This window comes from Gallinula chloropus (assembly GCF_964237585.1).
Source record: "Gallinula chloropus genome assembly, chromosome: 1".
Taxonomy (NCBI): Eukaryota; Metazoa; Chordata; class Aves; order Gruiformes; family Rallidae; genus Gallinula; species Gallinula chloropus.
This window is the reverse complement of record NC_140085.1, coordinates 177,603,671-177,625,066: the sequence shown is the minus strand read 5'-3', so window position 1 is coordinate 177,625,066 and position 21,396 is coordinate 177,603,671. Positions and strand designations below refer to the sequence as shown.

The following is a 21,396-nucleotide window of genomic DNA, read 5'->3' as shown; positions in this document are numbered from 1 at the left end:
GCAGCTTTTTGAAAAGTTTAGATGCATTCAGATGCCCTTCAAAATTTTTATGAGTTTCGTCCTTCTTCGAAAGCTATATTAAATGTATGTACAGAAATCCTCGGGATTTTTCCTGCAACGTTGCAGTGACAGCAGTGTTCCTTAGATTTCAAAATTCACTCTAGTAATATATTAGGGCAGATAGATGGGAGAATGTGTTTTTAAGAGATCATTTTAGCAACTGTGGAAAAAGCACATCTGTTGAATGGTTTAACTACATATTCTCATTGGAAATGAACTGGTTCCACTAATCTGTGAAAAAGAGCCATAAAACAGAGTTTCTTCTCTAGGGGAGATGTGGACAGTCAGGTTGACATCACAGACTTCTTCATTCTCTGGTATCTAACCAGGGCAGTGGACAGTTCCACTTTAGAAACCATTTCTCCCAATATGTTCTTCCTACTGAAGAACTTTTGTCTTAGTACTTGGTGACCTAATTGATACTCCAGCCCCCAACCTTGAATCACAGAGACAGAGAACAGGTCTTTCTTTAAATCTGGTGACTTTTAAAGATGGATTTTTTTTCTGGAGGTTTTCTTGGAGGAGAGTAAGAGTGGAGCTTGTTTTATTTTGGTTTTTTTTTGAGGTTAGTAATGCCGGCATTTGTTAAGTTTTTGTTATTTATCAGAAGATTGTAGTTTCATGTATTTCACTTCTGATATGATACACCTCGGCATTAGCTATTACACTGAACATCATCCTGATCACTCTATAGTTACTGGGGAATGCAATCTCCAGGACTGGTACGTATGTAAAAGATAGATGTCTGAAATGGGACAAATTATCTTGTATGACGCTAATGCTTATAGAAGGATCTTAGCTGACTAGCTTAGAGTAGGTGACTGGCTTGTAGATGGTTATATGCAGGTGAACGGAAACCTACCTTTAAACTGGAGGCAAACAGAGACACACAGTAGTTCTGGTTTCTTAGAAAGGCTGTATACACAGAGAAGAACAAAGAGTTGGTTTGCTGTTGATAGATTTTTAAAGTAGTATTCATTTCTTAGTTACAGCTATGCAGTGTAAAGAGGTATGATTAATGCATGAGCTGAAATGTGTAATATCACTTCCATAGATGTTAAAGTGTAAAAATTTTAAGTATATGACCTCTCACTTTAACTGGGGTTAAAAAAAAAAAAAAAAGTGTTTAAGGGTGTTAGACATTCATAGCTCAATGGATTCACAATCCATTGTGAAGCTTTCTAACATTTCTCTAAACTGCCTAGCCTTAAATTAAATGTCAATTTATTATCCATATTTTTGTGTATATAGTAACATGTATGAAGCAGTTCTCTCTGCTGCCTGTATCTCAGCATGCTCTGTTACAGCTCAACACAAGCATCATACTTCCATAGTTCACAGCAAAAATTCTATTGCTTTTAGAGAATAATGAAAAGAATACGACTCTAAGCTCTGTGGCTGTGTATGGTTACCAAGTATTTGCATTTGTTCTTTTGCAATAATGAACTCACTGTAGCATGGCACCCAACTGTTTGTATTGCTGCATAATACAATGTGAAGGAAATTGGTCAAATTATTATCGAGTTAAAGGTCATTAATGATTACGAGAAACACAGAATTTCTCAGAAGCAGCTCCCATTTCTAGGATGGCCCCTAGTATGGGGTCATAACTTCTATTTTAAAATTATATCTTGGCTACTCTAGAGTGTGCTAAATGCTTTTCTTTATTTTATTTTTTCCCTATGAAAAAGCAGAACAAGAAAAAAAAAATATGACCAGTTCTCACTATGGTCCATCTTATAAATAAGTTCTTATCTCTACCTTTAAGGAGGTGCTATAATTAATTTCAGGGCAAAAGTCTAACTTTTCTAATGGCACACAATTGATGAACAGGCAGTTTATAGTAGGTATTTTCCCTGACAATGACATGCTACTGTTGATTCTAGTAGCAGCTGTGTTTAGGAGGAGGCAGATTTTTTACGTAAGTAAAAGTCAGCTTTCCAGGGCATCTTTAGCTGAAATATTAGATGTAGAAAATAGACATGAGTACTGCAATTGCAAAGCTTTATGTGGGTTGAGAAGTATTTGGCTCTATGAGTGTCGTAATGATTATGTGTGTGTATATATATATATATGAGGTAGATTTGCTGCACACAAGAGAGATACTAGCTTACAATTTGCAACAAGAAAAGAACAAATGGCAGAATTAAGGCTGCTTGCAAAATATGATGTGCTACCTTTAAGAGTTCACATATAGGAATGCTGAAATATTTATCTTTATTAAATTTCTTCCTTTCTTTTTTTTTCTTTTTTTCAATGTGTTTTTTTATAATTTTAAACATGTTTAAACGCTAGCATTTTTTTCTAATTGGATATATTTAAATATTCAGGATCTTGTCTGGTTTTAAGCTTAAAGCACTAAACTGCCCCCTAATTGAAGTGGCGAGATTTTTAAAAATTTGGATACCTGTAGCTGAATCATCAGCTTCTGAAACCCTGACTTGGAAAAGCAGTAACACAGCACTGAGTCTGATGTCCCAGATCTTCATAATTCTCTTGTAATATAGCGTAATGATGGTATTCAGTGGTATTTAAGAACATTCATAAGCCTGTCTTTTAATGATTCTGTTGAAGAGTAAGTTTATAGTTGGACATAAGCACAGAGATTTCCAAATTACGAGCAGATTTGATCAGATTAAAAAAAAAAAAAATTATGCTTAGGTGCTTTATGCTGTATTTTGAAAACAGACAAATAAAACCTGATTCTGTTGTAGTTTATCATAAAAGAAAATTAATGGATAAAACCTTAGGTTATTTTTGTAATAACATATAGAATGCTATGTACTCCGCAGCTTAAATGAGAAACATCTTATGTATGCAGGCAATGTGTGATATAATCTTAATTTTTGAACCAAACAATTTATCTAGAAACAAGAAGAACAGTGTAAATTGACTTCATACATGCCGAAAAGAAGATAATTCTTTATCTTCCATCACTTCCCTAAATCATACCAGATATCCATGGTATATAAGCACATCTGTTTCACATATACCTTGAGAGTGGCAGGTGGCTATACCTATTTTCTGTTGCAAATAGCAGTGATTGTTAAATTTCAGGTGTAACTTTGTGTACCTTTTCCAAGCTCCAAAGTTCCAATAATATAAGAGGTAACAAATATTCCTAATTTCCACCTACCTGTAAAACCAAAACAAAGCTAAAGAAATGAAGTGGGGGGTGGGGGAGGAGGAGCAGGGGGGTTACCAGGGAAAGCCAAACATCTGAGACTTGTATAAACATGTGTGCAATGTTAAACCTTACCTTGGGCTTTCTGCTCCATTAATTGAATGCTGCCTGTATTACTGAAACTTACATGCTAGATGCTGGTGCAAATCTCATAACTGTGGCAAAAGCATAGTGGTGTGATATGAAGTGATGTGGAAAACAGTAGAAGCTCTGTCACTAGGTCAGCTGCAAGAAGAAGTGACGTGTGTGAATGTATAGTATATGGAGTTTTGTGAAAGATGCAGTCTCTCTTTTTCCCAAAGTACTTCAGCTGATGATACAAGGGGAATTCAGTTCCCTTTGGCAGGACTCCATGTTGGTCTGGATGCTGTAAATACTTTTGCTTCTACAGTTACTTAGCTCATGCTGCTAAAAATGTACTCATGACAGACTTGATGAAAGTATCTTCTTTTAAAAAAAACTACTTGTCTACAACAATCATTTTATGTTCCTGTCTGCATGTGTGGTTCTCATTATTCTGTCATAGTTATTAATACTGATGAAAATTAAAGAGAGAAAACCCAAATATTTTCATACTTGCATTTTTCTAGTAGCATTTAAGAAATCTCATTGCTAATCAGATGTAAATTTTCAAATTTTCTTGAAGGTTTTTTTTTCAATTTAAGAGTAATATAGCGCTACATGCATTTTTTTTGGTAACAGTTATGGCTTCGGAATCCCAGTAGATGATGTAATTATGACTAAAAAATTAGTATTATTGAATAATTCACTTTTGTAATCTGCAAAAGTAGTTTTTTCTCTCATTTTCAATAACCATCAGTCTTAATATCTAACTAATGAAAAAACATAAACAGTGTCATCTGTCAGGTTACTAACAGAGAATGCCACTTATTGGAGACTCATTGTTTACTTTAGCAGGTAATTTATGGACTGGAATCATTTAATTGTTCTGAGCACATAATTACATGCCAGCATTTTCCAATTTAATTAAAATGTACAAATCTGAAGATTAAGGGAATTTTTGAATTATTAATCATTTTTCCTCTAGGAAATCTTGTTGCTCTGCAGGAGATTTGTCCAGTGTACAACTATACGTATTTTTTTCCTTCTCTTTCACAGACAGACAATTTTCCCGCAGAGCCCAATTACATGGGCAGCAGGCAGCAGTTTGTTCAAAGGTAAGGCCTATTAAATAACTTTCTCGGCTTCCCCATTTGCATTCTTGTCAAAATTGCTTTGCCAGAGAGTACAATTCAACTTAGAACAAGTAAATACAACTCTCTCTCTTTTTTCTCTTTTTTTTCCTTTTTTTTCTTTTCTTTCTTTTTTTTTCTTTCTTTTTTTTTCTTTTTTTTTTTTTTTAATATGTATTTCAGTAGCTCCACGTTCAAGGATCCAGAAAGAGCCAGCTTGAGGGACAGCGGGCATGGGGACAGTGATCAGGCTGACAGTGACCAAGACACTAACAAAGGCTCCTGCTGTGACATGTCTGTTAGGGAGGCACTCAAGATGAAAACTACTTCAACTAAAAGCCAGCCACTTGAACAAGGTGAGTGAAGTCTCCAATGCTTACAAAAGCGTAAAGTTTAAGCCGTCATTATAAACCTATTAGTATTGCAGTTGTGGTTTATCAAGGTGGAATAGCTCACTGATAATGCTATCAGAGAAAACAGTAAATCATGTAGCTAGCCCAGAGCAAAGAACGCTCAGTATCTCTCAGAATGAACATGAAATGAAACCACAAATATTCAAAGTAGATTAATATATAAAAAAATAAATTTAAAAAAATTAGTACTTTTCTAAAATGATTAGAATGCACTTTATCTCCACTGGCATTGCCCGTGTTATATTATATCGAGTCCTTCTGCCAATGCATGATTTTGAAATTCAAACTGGAAACAGATGAAAGAATGCCAGTACTTTACATTCCTCACATAGTATGGAGAAGAGGAAAAAAAAATAAAAAGAGGCTTCGGTTATCAGACAAGTAAAAATGAATCAGAAGATGTTTTCATTTCATGGATGTATATTCCTATTTGTAGTGTTGATTTTGCAATTAATAGTAGCATGAGAAGTGTCAATAACATAATCTGATTTTCAGTATAATTTCATTCACATCCTGTGAAGGTATCAAAGATGAGCCTTCGTGAACCAGCTAAAATCACTTATATCAGGACAATGACAGTGCTCCCTGCAAGCATTCATTCTGACAAACAAGCATGTTTATTTCCTCAAACTCTGTGTCAAATTCATTTTTTTCCAGATGTGTTTTATCTAATCACAAGATCTTCTATTTCAAAAGAGACACTTATTTTTTTAAAGCATCAGACAGACTGACTACTCCAGCATTGCATGCATTTGTGTTTCACTTCTAGGCTGTAAGCAAAAGGAAGTGCACCACTGAACTTTTTTATTTATTTTTTTTGTTTGCCATTTTTTTCGTTTGTTGTAGGGAAGGTGATTCAGTGTTAAAGATGGTTAAACAATTATTATATAGTTCAATCTTACAAAAGAGCTATGTTCATAATCAAGCAGAAATATATTATAAGCTTTTATTAGCTGATGATTAATTTAAACTAGTGGTTTTTTGCTGCTTAGTCTAGTCTGATCTGTAGTACAGTCATCAGAAAATTCAAGTTCAACTTCATATTTCTGACTATGTTGAGATTGCAATATAATTTTTGCTCTGTGGAATACTTAGAATGCTGCAGCATAATTTATTCTGTATATATTTGAAGCTTGACCTCATATATGACCTTATTTTCCAAGTAATAAATGCCAGAAAGATTATTTTTTCCTGACCTTTTGCCACAGCAACTCTCTGCTTATAATTGGACATTGATCTGTATAAAGATGCAGTACCAGAACTTTTTTTTTTTTTTTTTTAAGAAGCTGTTTGGCTGTGTGTCTAATTTTCTTCTTTATCTGTAAGATAGATACACAGTGTCTGGATTTCCATCTATCAAGTCATGATGAAAGAGTTAAAAATATTAAGTTTCATCAGGAAAATTATTTACTCCTCAAATTAAAACAAACAAACAAACAAACAAAGAGTTTGTATGGCAAGAGTTCATAATACTGCAGTTTCTCCAATAACATCAAGATGGATGCTGGTCAAAATAGAAAAATTCTAGTAACTAAATTAAGCCAACCGTTGGGGTTGGACTCGATGATCTCTTGAGGTCCCTTCCAACCCCTACAATTCTGTGATTCCTGTTGCTTATTTTCATTATAATGCAGAGTTACATGTGCTTTGCACTTGCCGTTGTATCTAGATGAGGGGCCCTATTCATCAAGGAACTACTTATTCCAGTGGCTCATATGAATTCCTCACATCCTTATTAAACATATATTGAATTGTGAATGTTAAGTAGTGTCAGCCACTGAACTACAGCAGCGTGTGTTTATGTGAATTTTCTCACTGAGAAAAAATTAGAAAAGATAAAAAAATGAGGAGAGCTAAACTACTATTGTTTTCTTCTTCCCCCCCCCCCCATCCCCAATATAATTACTAATGGTAATGATATCCATTTGTTTACTTGTACGAGCTCTTTTGTCTCAAGTGTGCTGGAATAAAATCATTGGCATATTATGAAAACTGAACCTGCAGTGAGCACCTTATGGGGTTAGAGATCATTGCAGTAACAAATGTGGTGCAATGTGATGTTCCCAATGAAATCAGCAATTGCTTGTCATCGGGCTTAGCACTACTAGGACTCTTAGCCCAAAGTAACTTTTCTCTTTTCAAAGAAGATAAACAAAATTGCTTTCTTTAGTCATAAGCCAAGTTGAAGGAGGGTTAGAAATACAATATATGTGATTAGGATAGAAAAAAGATTGTATTTTCTTCAGAGAAAAATTGTTTTCCTGGAAACAGAGATGGACAGCTTGCTAGAAACTATTGTCTACGGCAGTGCCTGAAGCAATACCAAAAGCTGTAGTTCTGCCTTTATTCTGGGTTGTGCACAGGCATGGGAATTCACTGTTTTGTAGCAAAGTTTCAAGCTTGCTTATTTTTGCTTAAAGTTATTTACAATAGTTTAACTTCTTCTCTTAAATAGTACTAATTATTGGATTTTCTGTCATTTTTGAGAAAGCATCACTATTAACTGTGAATTCAGGATCTTAACTAATTTAAAAATTAGTTAAGTTTGAGTTTGACACTCTCTGCATGCTATTACAAACACCTTTTACAAGTCTAATTCTATCCATGGCAGGAATAAGAATGCTAGCAGTACCATTACAGTTTTGAGAAAATCTATCCTAGACAGCTTGAAAATTAAATGGTTATATTAAGACAAAAATGTTGTCAGTAGCACTACAGCAGTTGTGCTTCTATCAGAAAGCAGGAAATTTTATGAAAAAAAAAATTGTGGACAAGACATCTGATTTCAGCATGGGATTGGAGGTAACCAAGCTTACTTTATGCTTTGCATTAAAATAATTAAAACAGTGGATGGTATGAAGTTTTGTCTGGTGGTGATTGGTAAACACAAAATTGGAAAGATAATGCAAGATAGGTATCACTATGAAAGGTTTACGAAAGGTCATTGCTTGACCTTAATGGAAAGAAAGGGGAAAAGTACCTCAACCCTGTAGAAGTTATCAGGACAGTAAGTTTTGCATTAAAATCAGCATGTCCCATTTTAGTTATCTCAACCATATATCCTCTTGCTGTGAATTGCAAGACAGTTTCTGCATAAAAATATCTAGCTGTCTCTTAAGCTTACTTATGCTATCTGAATCAGCTGTCTTCTTACTAAGCATCTTGTTCCATATGCCTGCTACTCTTTCAATGGAATGGGTTTAGATAGATTTGTTTTCTATACCTTTTTTTTTTTTCTTCTTTCTTTCTTTCCTTCCACTTCTGTTGCTGAGACTTGAAACCCCATCACTAGCTTGGACAGTTTGAGATCACCCTACTTCGAAGTCTTAACAGGAATTAATAGTTTTGAATACATCTGTCAAAATACCTTTTTGTTTCACCTGAAGTAGCATATCTTATTCAAATTTTGTATTTAAATAACAGAATAATCTTGTTGTTTGCTATGGTTTAAGCATAGCAGCAATAACCTGCATTTCTTGAAAAGATATCCAAAGCTGAAAATGATATCATAAAGCATAAATGATATCTACAAGGAAGCAGTACAACAGCAAGGTGTCCATTTTATACTTTCCTTAGTGAATAATGGTTGTGTTTATCTTATAATCAGTAAAACAATATAAAGTTATAGACTTTTTTGTAGTTACTCATAAATCATTGTCTTTATTAGATCTTCCCAGGAATGTTTCCTTCTTTTCTCTTTTTCTTTCTCTTTTTTTTGTGTTTTCTTCCTTTAACATAAATCCACACATCCATATCATTGTCAAAACTATCCAAGGGATTAAGTATCTCCGAATTTGCTAGGTTTGTTGCTGAGTTTTTGCTTTATTGCAGTGCTTTTGCATCTTTTCTTTCAATACATTTGCTTGGCATTCGTACCTGCACCCCAAAGAGGGGGCATTCCTTCATGGGCTGTTGCCTTCCTACAGGTAACACAGCTCCTGAAAATAAATGCAAAACGGAGATACTGCCTTGAAGCAAGGGTAGAAGAAAACTCTTTGGTGTTGATATCTGAGACTCCTCTAGAACCTGTGGTGCTCACCAGGTTTCTCTGTAGAACAGCACCATTGTAATCTAAGGTCTAGATGACTAGTGTAAAAAAAATTGGAATGTATCTTCAGGAATTAAAAAGAGATACTAAATGTAACTTAAAAAGACAATACCTCATTCTTGATGGTCACAACAAAAATATACATCACAACTGACACAGTCCTGCATGCAGCAGTCTTGGGAATTACAGCTCTGTGTTATAGAATCTCTATAAATACTGTAAACTCTTAAGTTTTTCAAATGAACATATTCACAGAAGTCTGTAGTAACACATACATTTATATGCTCAGTTTCTAAATAAGAATGGTCCCTGAAATAGAATATCCTGTATTATCTGTCTGCAGCAGACCAGAAATTATCAGAATATTTTTACCAAGATTTTTTCTGAACTACCCATTGATTTTCTTGCCATAATCTTGCTTGACTCTGTAGGATAATTAAAATCCGTTCTGTTTAACTGAGTGAGAATCAGTCTAGACTGATAAGTGCAGAAAGTTCATCAAGCAAATTTCTGCTGTCTGACATCATCACCAATGCTTTCTATGCTATTGGGGCTGATGGGTTCTTTTATGAGTGCATCAGCTTAATGAGATAATGGAAAAAGAAGATTGTGGGGAAATATTTCTTTTCAAAGTTCTCAGAGCTGGTGACGGCCTCTGCTGAGAAACTGATAGAGACTGGGAGTCCCCCCAGAGTGGACACAACCTGTGAAATATTTTGTTCAACATTGCTTCCTCCCATAGTTTTTTTTTTTTTCCCCCTGGACAGAACATCTCCTATCACATTCTCTTTGTGTCCAGAATGTGAGTAGCTGTCAGACTGCACTTCTTCTGGTGCCACATAAGAATCTTTATGTACATGACTATCATCCCTTCTAACTCACCTCCCTAGCATGGCCAGGCAAAGTTGTTTTTTTGCCACTGTATGTCAGGAATTATATACAATACCCATTCTTCCCTTGTATCTCATTAATTATTATCCAAGCAAGCTACAAGAGCAACTCAGTTGTGAATTTCTTTCCTTTTCTTAGTGTGAGTTAGTGGTATTTATTTCTACAACTATAAGTTTGTCCTTTTCCTCTTTTATTTTGTTTGTTTCTTTGTTGGGCTTTGTCTTCTGTGCTTTGTGTGATAACATCTTTGTTCCTAGATGAAGACTAGCATAGGGCAAAAACTAACAACTATTCTGTAGCTGATTCTGATTGACCAAAATTGTTATCAGCACCCTCGGATATTTGATATTTTTCTTCATTCTAACAGTGAATTTTTTAATTCAAGATTGAGAATTTATGTAAAATTACAGGCCATATTTATATTGATTTGATGCCCACTCTGCTGTGTTATCAAATTCATTACGACATTTAAACCACTGCCAGCACTTCTTTCTGACTTTTCTGCTGCAAGTACGTTGTTCAATGAAACAGTACTGCTGAATTTAAGAGAATTAGCAGCATTATTATTGGTGTCATCCGTCTTATGAAGTCGGTGAATGGGAATAATGAAACTCCTATTGGTATTAAACTTTTAGATTAATATATTTCATTTTTACTCAGAGAAGTGAACTCATAAAAGTTTCAAATGTTTTAACTGCCTTGATCTCAAACACTCATTTAAAGATGATCTAGGTAACACCTTTGCAAGACTTCCTTCCCTAGGCTGAGCAAGGCTATGCAAATGTTCTCTAATATCCTTTTCTGAGAGATCAGGATAATAGTCTCCCTTTGAACTGAAGTTAATGAACCAGACAGAGAAATACAGGTTAGTTGCCTTTGCTGTACAGATGATTGCCATAACCTTTCTCATGTTAATCTCAGTAATCTATGACATAACTGTTATTATATTATATATTAAGAAAATTATAAAATGCATTTGGGGAAAAAAACAAACAAAAATCCAACAACCAAAAAAAAAAAACCCCAAAACAAAACCAAAAAGACCTCTTCTACAGATCTAATTTTATATACACAGAATATTATAGATTATTTTTCCTTCTGATGCAGTTATGTTGAATATCTTTCTGGGTTTATTTTTAGACCACCTACTAGTCTACCAGTCCACTTTTTACATTTTTTTTATTTCAGTACTTACTCTAGACTCATGAATGTCACCCTGTGATGTCAGGTTGACTGTTAATCAGGTGTGCTTCAAAACAGAGTCCAGTTCTTTGGTGCTTCCTCATTAAAGATGGGAGTGTTCCCAAGCATAGCTTCCCTCTGTAGTCTGTCTGTTCTTCTTGTAAGAACAGGAGCAGCTTTGATTTTAGGCAAGGCTATCCAGGCGAGGAAGAAGTTTGAAGAAGCAGATGTTTGTCCTAAAAGAAATCAGAAAAGGAAGTGAAGTGGCATCCTAATGGAGAAGGGATGGATTAGCTTAATACCTAGACTACTTACTTATCTGCCTGCATTGATACAAAATAGAAAAGCAGTGCAAACATTCTGGCAGCTGAAGTGACAGTGAATACACTTTGCATCAGAGTATCTTAGCCTATTATTGCCGCCTGTTATTGCCTATTATCCTGCTTTTCAACTGGAGTTGAGTTCTGCCAAACCAGGTTTTTAATCAGGTGCATGTTTCAGCATCTGGCAGATTGTTATCATCATGTATCTAGGAGCAGTTGAAGTTTTGTGAATAGCATATCCCACATTTAATTAATGTATTTAGCCACAAATTAGGGGCGGGGGGGTGGGGGGGGGGGGAGAATTTCTGTAACTGACTTTCAAAACATGCAGAAAGAACTTTCTGAATCTGTATACACACAAAATATGTAGCTGTGACACAAAGACAGGATTATAGCCATTCAGCACAGCTTCATCTATGCACCATTTGGTGCATTATGCTACATTTTTTTCAGGTAATTTCATTTCTCTCCCCTCAACCATTTCTACTCATTATATAATTACAAATTAATTCAGTAGTTGAAAATTATCTGTATTTTTGTCCTATATTTTTGTTTTCTTTGGAAGCTTCATCACCAAGTCAGTTTAGATACATCATTATTAACACCTTAAAAGGTTGATACCATAGCAGAAAAAGCATCAATACATTTTAGAGTTTTCTTTGATGAGTTTATTTGCAAATTAATGCATGGCATTCACTTTAAGATCATAGGTCTGTTACTGTAAGTCTCACATCAGAGATGTGAGTGGAAATTCTAACATTTGGGTGCTGTAGCTGTTGGTTCTCAATTCTTCATGCTTTAGGGGTGAAAGGGCAGAATATCACTCCCCTGTCACTAGGTAAATCCCATTACATCCTTTCTGTACTTTCTGTTTTGACATCACCTTTCCCAGGGCTGAGCACAGTCACTTTACAGCAGTTTGTTCTTGGAAAGCTTGGAATCCATTTTTTTTTTTTGGTTTTTTTTCCTTTATTCCCACTAGAAGAGCAAGAGAAGGATTTGCAGTTCTCAGTAAGAGGAGGCCCTTCTATGTCAAAATCATTATCTTCAGCTAACATTTCTTCTTTTCAGATTCTTTTTTATAAATTGAAAGAAAAGTGGGGGCATAGAAAAATCAACAACTTTGGAACAAGGAAATGAGAAAATAGATAGTTTTCATTGTTTCAGGCTTTATGCATTTCTGTGGGTGGTAAATGGATGTTCTCTGCCTGTGCTTACTTTTGTTAATGAAAATGTTAGGGTATATATTCATATACTGACTGGTTACATAGTATCAAGAAAACTATTGTAACAGGACAAGAGAGCTTATTCCTGCCTCTTAGTCTATGTCTGAAAATGTCCTTGTATGGAGTATTTACAAATTTCTGTTAATTAAGCTTACGTAGAATTGTAGTTTAAAAGACACGTGTGTGTGTGTATAAATATATAAAAGAGTGTGTTTACTCAATTATATGAAGGAGACAAAATAGATACAACATCGTCTCCCCTCTTTCTCATTTTAAATCAACACTTTTTGATTATAACTCCTTCTTAGGAGTTAGCAGATAATACAGATACGATAAACAACAATATTGGTCAAGTTTTGACACAATCTAATTCCAGACACATTACTTATTACCAAAAGGAAGTATTCTTTAGATGGAAGTACTATAAAACGTATTATTTGGAAACGTGAACTTGGACTGTATTTATCACTAGCTTTATGTTCAGCTGGGGAAGACATAATAGAAGTGTCTTAAATAAGAGACAGGAGTCCATTATTCCATTCAGCAATGTTTCAACTGGAATAATACTAATTGTATTTTGTTCTTTCAGAGCAAAGAGTGTCTTCTAATTTCTGTATACTCTAATCCAGTCTGTCCTTTTCCCAGCCCTTTTTCTGTGTACATACTACTTTTCTTCTATGCCCTGGTTTCCAGAGGGAGAAAAGTTGTATAATTTAATTTGGACCAGAGTTTCAGCACACTAATTAGTGACACAGGCATTGTTTTCAGTTTGTAGGGATGTTTTTAAGGAAGACCTGGACAAATTCAAACTTGAGAGGTAGAATAACAGCAGAAAAGAGAGGCTTACAAAACATCGCCTATGGGTGAAGTTTAAGAAAAGTGTTTGTTTAGAATATGTGTTTGTTTAAATGAACAAAGTCTGGGGGGAAACGTTATAAAAGTCTTTCTGTATGTAAAAAGTTGTTATAAATAGGATGGTGATTGCTTTTTATTTCCTTTTCTTTCTGTTTAATTTGCTGGGAGAGCTATTTAGGTTACATATGAGGGAGAACTTTGCTAAAAAGATAGCTAAGCACTGACAAAGAATCCCCCATCCTGGCAGTTTTTAAAACAGGTTAAATACACATCTGTCAGCAGTAACCTAGATCTATTTTAACCTACTCAGGTCCAGAGCTTCCACTTCAGCCCTGCTTTTTAAGATGTCATAATTAAATGTGGGGGTGCAATATACTGTCAAGTCCTGATCAAAACTTACTGAACGGGATCACTTGCAGCCTTCAGTCTGCAAACAAACTATTTTACAGGAAAGTTCACCATGTTAGAGGATCACAGGGAGCTTGGATTATGTTGTGCTTCACAACAAGAGACTCTAATGCAATATAATAGTACTTAGCATTTAACATGGGCTTTGCTCAGAGGCAGAGCTGCAGTGTGATTAACTAATTACTGCTCAGTGAAACTTTGCCTACTCTCTGTACATCAGCAACGTACGCATGCCGTGTGTCAGCCTCTGTGCACCTACTGCCCATCCTGATTTCCAGAATGGCAGAACAGCTGGTTTTCATTCCCTGCTGCTGCTTTCTCCTATTCCAGATGCTGCACTCAAATAACCTCCCTTCCCCAAGTGGGCTTCATATGGTTTGAAAGGGACTTAATGTACCTCAGTGCATAGGGAACTTTTGATGCATATTTCATCATGTTTCAGTTCTTTCTACAGGGAACACTGCATGTATAACAGATGTTCCCTGACTACTACCCTTTCCTGAAGGTGACATGCCCTTTTTTTGTGTTTCATCTCTAATGTATATGGAGCTGGTAGTGCCTGCATGGTACTAAAAAATACTGCTCCATGGCTGCTCCTCTGCTGTATGCCAAGCTATATTTAATTCCATCTGCTCCCTTCTGCAGCATGAAATGGAGAGGAGCATATGCCCAGTATAACCAAGTCATACTGTGGCACAGAAAAAAAAAACCCAAACCCTTTATTTAAGACAAGTAAATGTACTTTTTTAAATTTAGGACAACATTCTTCCAGCTTTTTACACATAAACTGTCTCAATGAATCCATGGACATGTTCATGTTAATACATGTGACATGCACTTTAACTCTTAATATTTATTTTAATGTCATTAGTGTATCTGTATATCTAGTATATGTTTATATAGGTATACACATGCACACATACATTATGATGATGTCCCTGAAAATTTCTGTAATCTCTATATTTCTGTATCTTAACAGTATAGAACATTGAAAACTTTAAAACATCATATGCAAATATGAGAACAATTCACAAATTACATAAAACACTATTTTCTTTATAAAGCTTGTTTTTGGGAAGTCTAATAATAGGCAGAAGGTGTCAATATAAAATATAGTATACAGTTGAAAATCTGTATATAAAAAATTGAGTTTATATATATAGTTAATAGTATATATAACTGTATGTAAAACATACATACATATGTATATACACATATTTAATATTTTATATATATATAATATAATCACAGTGTCTGCTTATGTACAAGGATGTACACCTTGAATTTTTAGAGGGTGGTCTGTCAACTGTTTCTCAGAGTCTTGAATTAAATTCCTTGGACGTAATTTCATTATCTGACCCAATTTTTGCTTGAATAAATGAATGCAGTTCTTACATAAAAAGTGCAATTTAGATTGCACATTGGACATGACATCTAGTCCAAACAACATTCCAAGCTCTGTGCCAAATATATGGACTATGAACAACAGAAACACGAGTGGAATTGTGCCTGCTCTGATATTGTGAAGAGACTTTTGCAGCACATCTGTAATATATGTGGCCTATGGAAGTGTATATCGGATCTGTGTGCACTACTGAGTATGAATAATCCTACCCTTAGTGTCTGTGACTAGTTTTGGCATGTGTGTTTCTTTTCTACTTTACCAGTTTGATTTGAACTGAAGATTCTGTCCTTTGCTCCTATAGTATTTTGTTGTTGTAAGCAAATTTCCCATAAAGACAATGTAGGTCTATATGTTTATCCAAAATTACTTCTTATTTAAAGAATAACCTCCTCTCCCCCATATATAACTCAATATAAAATTCATACTGCCCCTCTATATTAATATCAGAAGTACCAGCTTCACATCTCTTCCACAGTCATTTTCCACTAATGTGGGAAATGGTGTTGTGTGGCTCTAACAATGTGTTGGTTTTGGGTCACTACTTCTAAAACGGACCACTCTTTTTCTTTTTAAAAAATTAAAAATTTTTTACAATTGAAAAAGAAAAGAAAATAAATGAAAATTGTAAACTTTGAAGCATGTATCAAAAACCATTGCAGTTACCACTGTATGGTTATTTCAAGATAAGAAGAGAATTGAAATAGTTTGGACTTCTGAAGTAAATCTGATCTCAAAATTTTGTTGCTCCAGTATATTAATTGAGAAAATAAAACCCCTTAAGAAGTTTAAGCCTAGTTACTGGTATATAGTTATGAGTTGTGGATTTTCATTATTGATATGTTTTCTTTATTTGAAACTATATAAATATTTTTATTACATTTGGTAGTTTTATTAATTCTTTATTAATATTTCTTAAATTTTATTTCTTTTAAAATGTTATGTTTTATTTTGTATTTTTTCTTAGCATATGAAGAAAAGCAGAAAAAATATATGTGGCTAGAATTTTTGACACAAGAAGAGAATCTCTTAAAGACAGGTTAGATGACCAGTGGAAATTGGGAAACTACCTTCCTCTTGTTTTGAAAAAATCTTTGTTAATTCACTGTTATTTTTCAGTGATCTTGGGAGATGTGTAATCTCTTTACATAAGATAAATTGTGCTACTATTTAGAGACAAAAGTTTCTTTGCTACTTGAAACCTAAATATTTCTTTCAATTCTTTAAAGACATAGCTTCATCTGCCAATAGAATTACAGATCATTGCAAATTAATTGCATTTTTGCAGCTTTTCAGAGGTATACATGACAATGGTAGTTGGCTCATCATTTATTAAAAAGAAGACTCCTATAATTAAACTTTTTACAAGCACATTTGAATCAAATAATTCTAAACTATAACACATTCCTTATCAGATGTGTGCTTGCAGTTTCACAGTGGAAGTACATCAAAGTCAGCAGAGTTGTACCACCTTTTCCATTTTTAATAAACACAGTATGGTGTTTATTATTATAAAAAAACATAACTCTTTTTTAATTAAATGTCAGGTAACATCATTATTTTGCATAAGCTTTGGTAGAAAAGAAAATAATTTTAAAAACCCAAACCAAACCCACAAACCCTAGAGATACAAAAATAAAAAAAAAACTTCATCAAAATATGAACACTGATATTTTTACCTAGGGTTTTATAGAGTTTCCTATCAGGATTTGGAAACAGAGTGCTCAGGAAAAAAGTAACAGAAGTAAAAAAACCGAAGTGTTTATAGTGCATTTTACCTTTCCGAAAAAAGTTCAGAAGTAAGGCTTAGATGTTCTCCTAGATATTCAGTCCTTAATAAGTACAAGAAAATGGGAAAACCTTGACTTCAGCATCTAGAAAAGAAAAAGATAAGTTAACATCCCAAACCTCTACACTTTCAACCTCATTGAAGAAAAGAACAGTCCACAAGTTCTCAAGAACTTTGTCCCTACCAATTCACCTTCTATCTTACCTTCCTCTGAACTAGTTACCCTCAGTCTTTATGGTTAATTAGTTGATGAGTACTTTACAATTAAGAAGGAGAGCAATTGTTACTTCTGGAGCCTGACTCATTTGACCTATTTTAGATGAATCACACCCTCAAATGCTCCTTCGTCTCTACTGTCAGTAAAAGATGAGTAACTCAGATGAGGTTAAATAATTGTAGATATCCTAAGCTATGATAAATTAATTCAGTTCACTGTTTTCGCAGGAACCAACTTTTTGCACATCGACCGTTGTTTATCCCAACCTTTTGGATTCCATGCCTCTTATTCATCTTATAGGGGTTAAGTGGTTGCATCTCAAATTTATTCTTGGGTCATCATCACTAATTTATTCAGCAAATCTTTCTCATTTTATCAGAGTCATGATAGGGAGGTGATGAATCTCTCTTCCATATAAGAAATGGGATGTTGTTCTCTCTTCCACGTACTTGAAGTTGGAAAATGTCATAATTCTTTATGCCATATTTCTGGCATAAAGAAGAAATAAAAAACAGTGTGTTGGGTGTTTAAAATTAGAATCTGAAGCAAACCTGTACTTTATCTTCTAAAAAGCCCTATATGCTAAAACACTTTACTGAAATGACTCACAGATAAGGAGAGGGGCGGTCTTAGATTACAGGGACCTCTACTTAAAATCAAAATAAATGAATGTATCTATCTGAATGCAACTATTATAATTTAAGTTAATTAAATACCAAGGGATGAATAAAAACATACTAATTTAAGGATTAACCTCTATATAAGATATCTGTACCTTACATAGTGTTAATCTTCCATAAATTTTTATCATTTTGTGAATGGAAGTAATTCATGATTTTATTAAAGCTAACTTCTTATTACATCTAAGGCAGGTTTTGTATGTTCATTAAATACCAATGTATTCTGGAATAGCTGTTAATCCCTGGCAAATACATTTAAGAATCAACTGGTATTTCATAAACATACAGTAATGATCCTATTAAATCTAAGTAAATATTTATTTAAGATGCTTGGGGTCTCTCCTGTTGTATCACATCCTCTCTAGTCTGTGCCATTATTAGTGGTAAGGTGAGGTTTATCTGCAGGAGTACACCTGCCACTCCCACCTCAAATCAGTCACCAAACCCAGCTGCTGGAAACATTGCACATGCTGGCAAAGGAATAAGGTCAGCTAAACCAAACTAAATGTATACAGTTAGGTGAATGTCAGAGTTTGCTGCCAAATAGCTGTGCAAACTGGGGTTGTCGGTTTGTTCGTGGTTTTTTCTCACTTCTAGATGACAGTGCTTGACAATACAGAGCTGGTCTCACAAGTTGCTATTCCACATCAGTGTTTTTAATAGTGAGGGCAGACTGCTTTCTTACAAGGCTTAAACGGATACAGACTGAACTGCGCTTTCAGTAAATCGAACAGAATGTGTTACGTACCTTCTCATTTTCAGAGTAACCCTAATAACAACTATTTAACTCTGTGAGTTCCCTCAGAACTCTCGGAGAGTATATATTACATGTTGTGATCAGTGAAATACCTTTAACTGTCTTTTGTACTTGTTTTTTCAACTTTGTTAACTGATAATCAAATAGTGAAGTAAACACCTCATCTGTTTTTTGGTTTTGTTTTGTTTTGTTTTGTTTAAATTTCACCCATCCTTGAAGACAGTCAGTTTGCCTTGGGAAATATGACTACTTTCTTCTGACATTTTAGTTTCCTTTCTTCTTAACCAAAACACAACCTTTCCTTTAAAAAAAAAAGCTAAAAACATAAACTTTTAACAGAGGGGAAGAAAATTGAGAATACTTTTATAATAAAAAAAAAAAGATACAAGCAGACCCCATCTGTTTCATAGTTGAAAATCCCAAGATTTTTGTGAATCCCTTCTAGTACAAATCCTACATGTCCGGCCAACATGCCCAACGTCCAGCGACTGCTCCCAAAGCGAAGGAGCCAGGTCTAGTACAAACCCTGTACATTGTATAACTCAAAACCGCAAGATTTTTGTGAAACCTGTAAGTAGATATTTTTTAATAACTATAGTTTTCTATTTTAGAAATGATGGGAAATGGAACTAAGGCTAAGATCCTATTATAGTAATTTATGCTTTGCTGTTCACAGTTAAATGTACAGTTCTCAAAATATTCTAAATTTATCTAGTTTATAGTATGGGAAGGTAAATGTACGTATTACTGAATGTACTGTTGAACTTTCTGTAATTTACAGCTTTACACAACTTTTCCTGTCTCTATATGTTGCCTTGTAGCACTGTATGTCATTGGAGTCAATAATGTCTTATTTTGTCCCTTAACATTGTATCTTATATGAACTTTAGATCCTTCAACTTTTTGAGTTAACTAAGTTTTTTATTGCCTTTGATAGAAAATAGTCAGAAACCGTCATTCTAACAAATGTAAGAATTAATAATTATTATTATTATATTCCTGAAGAGAGTAGAACAGAAGGAGGTTCAGCATAAAATGGTAATTTAGTAATAATAATAATGTTCATATTAAAAAACTATAGAAAGTGTAGTCAAATTTCCTGTTGTACATTTGAAATTTTTAACTGTATATATTCTGTGACTTTCATAATCCTGGTTCCATCTGTCTCTACATCATTGTTCTAGTGTAGACTGTAAAATGTTACTCCTGTAAAATGTATCTTCTCTAGAGAAGTCATGCAGTTAGCTACATATGCATTTATTTTTATGAAACTAAATTCTTAATAAGGAATTCTTTTAATTTCTCTCGTGCAGATATTTTAATATCTTTTATTAAACTGAACCAAGCTAGTACTTAAAAATAGCTCTCTGACATTCAGAATAATGGGTATGAAAGCAAGAGTAATAAAAATTGCTGTGAAGGTGCAGTGCAAGCACTGATTCAGCAACTACCACACTGATTTAAACATTTTCTTTAGTATGTAAGATATTAATCTTCAGGATTTTAAAAATATATGAAAACAACTCTGTCTAGTAAGTGTTGAGACATGGAAGTTACTGTGAGGTAACAAACTACAGCTTATCATGTAGTCTAGGGCAACTGTATTTTATGTATGTCCTTCACTTATACCAGCTGAAAGTAATTCAATCATCCACCTAAATGTAACATCTGAGTCACCTTGTGGAATTTCCTGTCACTCTCCAGGGACTATGCAAAGACATTGGGACAATTCCACTGTTCTGCAATTAAGGGTCTGAAGAAAATAATGCAAGAAAAAAAAAAAAATCTGTCAAAAGTTGGTGGATTTTTGTTTCATGAATTTCTCTAATTGTGTTATGGAAAATTGGCATCCATCATGTCCTGCACTATGATCTCCACGACTTACCTAGGTGAATGTACAAACAGCACTGATTGAAACCTGAAACCTGATAATTTCATTGGCAGTGCTTGACTTTTGCTTTAGGAGAAACAGTAAATAATTGCTTCCTATTAGTCTTCTCAGTGACAATCACTATTCAAAGATCTTTTCATATTTTCCTTTTGTTGTGTTTTCTCCAAGCTAAAAAAATCTTAGTCTGTTTAATCTCTTCTTTTACGAAAGACTTTTCATAACTTTGATCATCTTTGCTGCCCTTTTTTATCTTTTCAGTTCTATTATAATCTTTTGAACATGGCATGAGCAGAACTGCATACAGAAGTCTAGACACTGCAGCTGTGTATTTAAACAGAGTAGTGTTTTGTGGTTTAATCTCTATTCCTTTTCCAAAATGTCTTCTTATTTCAACTGATCTCTTGATGAGCTGTGGGCTGACATCTTCATTTAACGGTCTAGAATAACACAAGGATCTGTTTCAGAGTCCATAGTTTGTGTATGGAGAGTTGTTACTGTTTTTAATCAGGTACTTTACCTACATTTGTTGATGCTGAATTTCATGTGCCATTTTACTGTAGTCATTCAATAGCATGACATCTATCTACAGCTCTTCATAATCAGTCAGATTTTACTACTCACATTTCTTTGGTACCAAAGCCAATTTAAGTGATAGTGTTACAATGCTCCACTTTCATATTTGGGTTCCATATGGTCTGCCAATTTGTTAGGAGTGATTTTAACCATTTTCTCAAAAATTTAGTCTATTAATCTTTCAGTTGCAGGCAGATTTTATGACTCATTTCTGTCCTCAAAATAACTGCACTGTGGGAATCTCCCTTGGCTCCTTCTTTTCAGAAGTTTTTAGTTTTGGTTTGGTGCTTTTTCTTAGAATTGG

The 21,396-nt window shown here is 34.3% G+C and overlaps 1 protein-coding gene across 1 annotated transcript in view; it reads left to right on the top strand.

Moving 5' to 3' along the window:
* PCDH17 (protocadherin 17) overlaps nucleotides 1-21,396 on the top strand; it is a gene marked incomplete at its 5' end in the record, with an annotated part of 87,716 nt that overhangs the window by 22,825 nt on the left and 43,495 nt on the right. Inside the window, 2 exons of the mRNA XM_084279149.1 lie at nucleotides 4,364-4,422; nucleotides 4,621-4,793. Coding sequence (XP_084135275.1) covers nucleotides 4,364-4,422; nucleotides 4,621-4,793 — 232 coding nt within the window. The remainder of the gene's footprint in view (nucleotides 1-4,363; nucleotides 4,423-4,620; nucleotides 4,794-21,396) is intronic.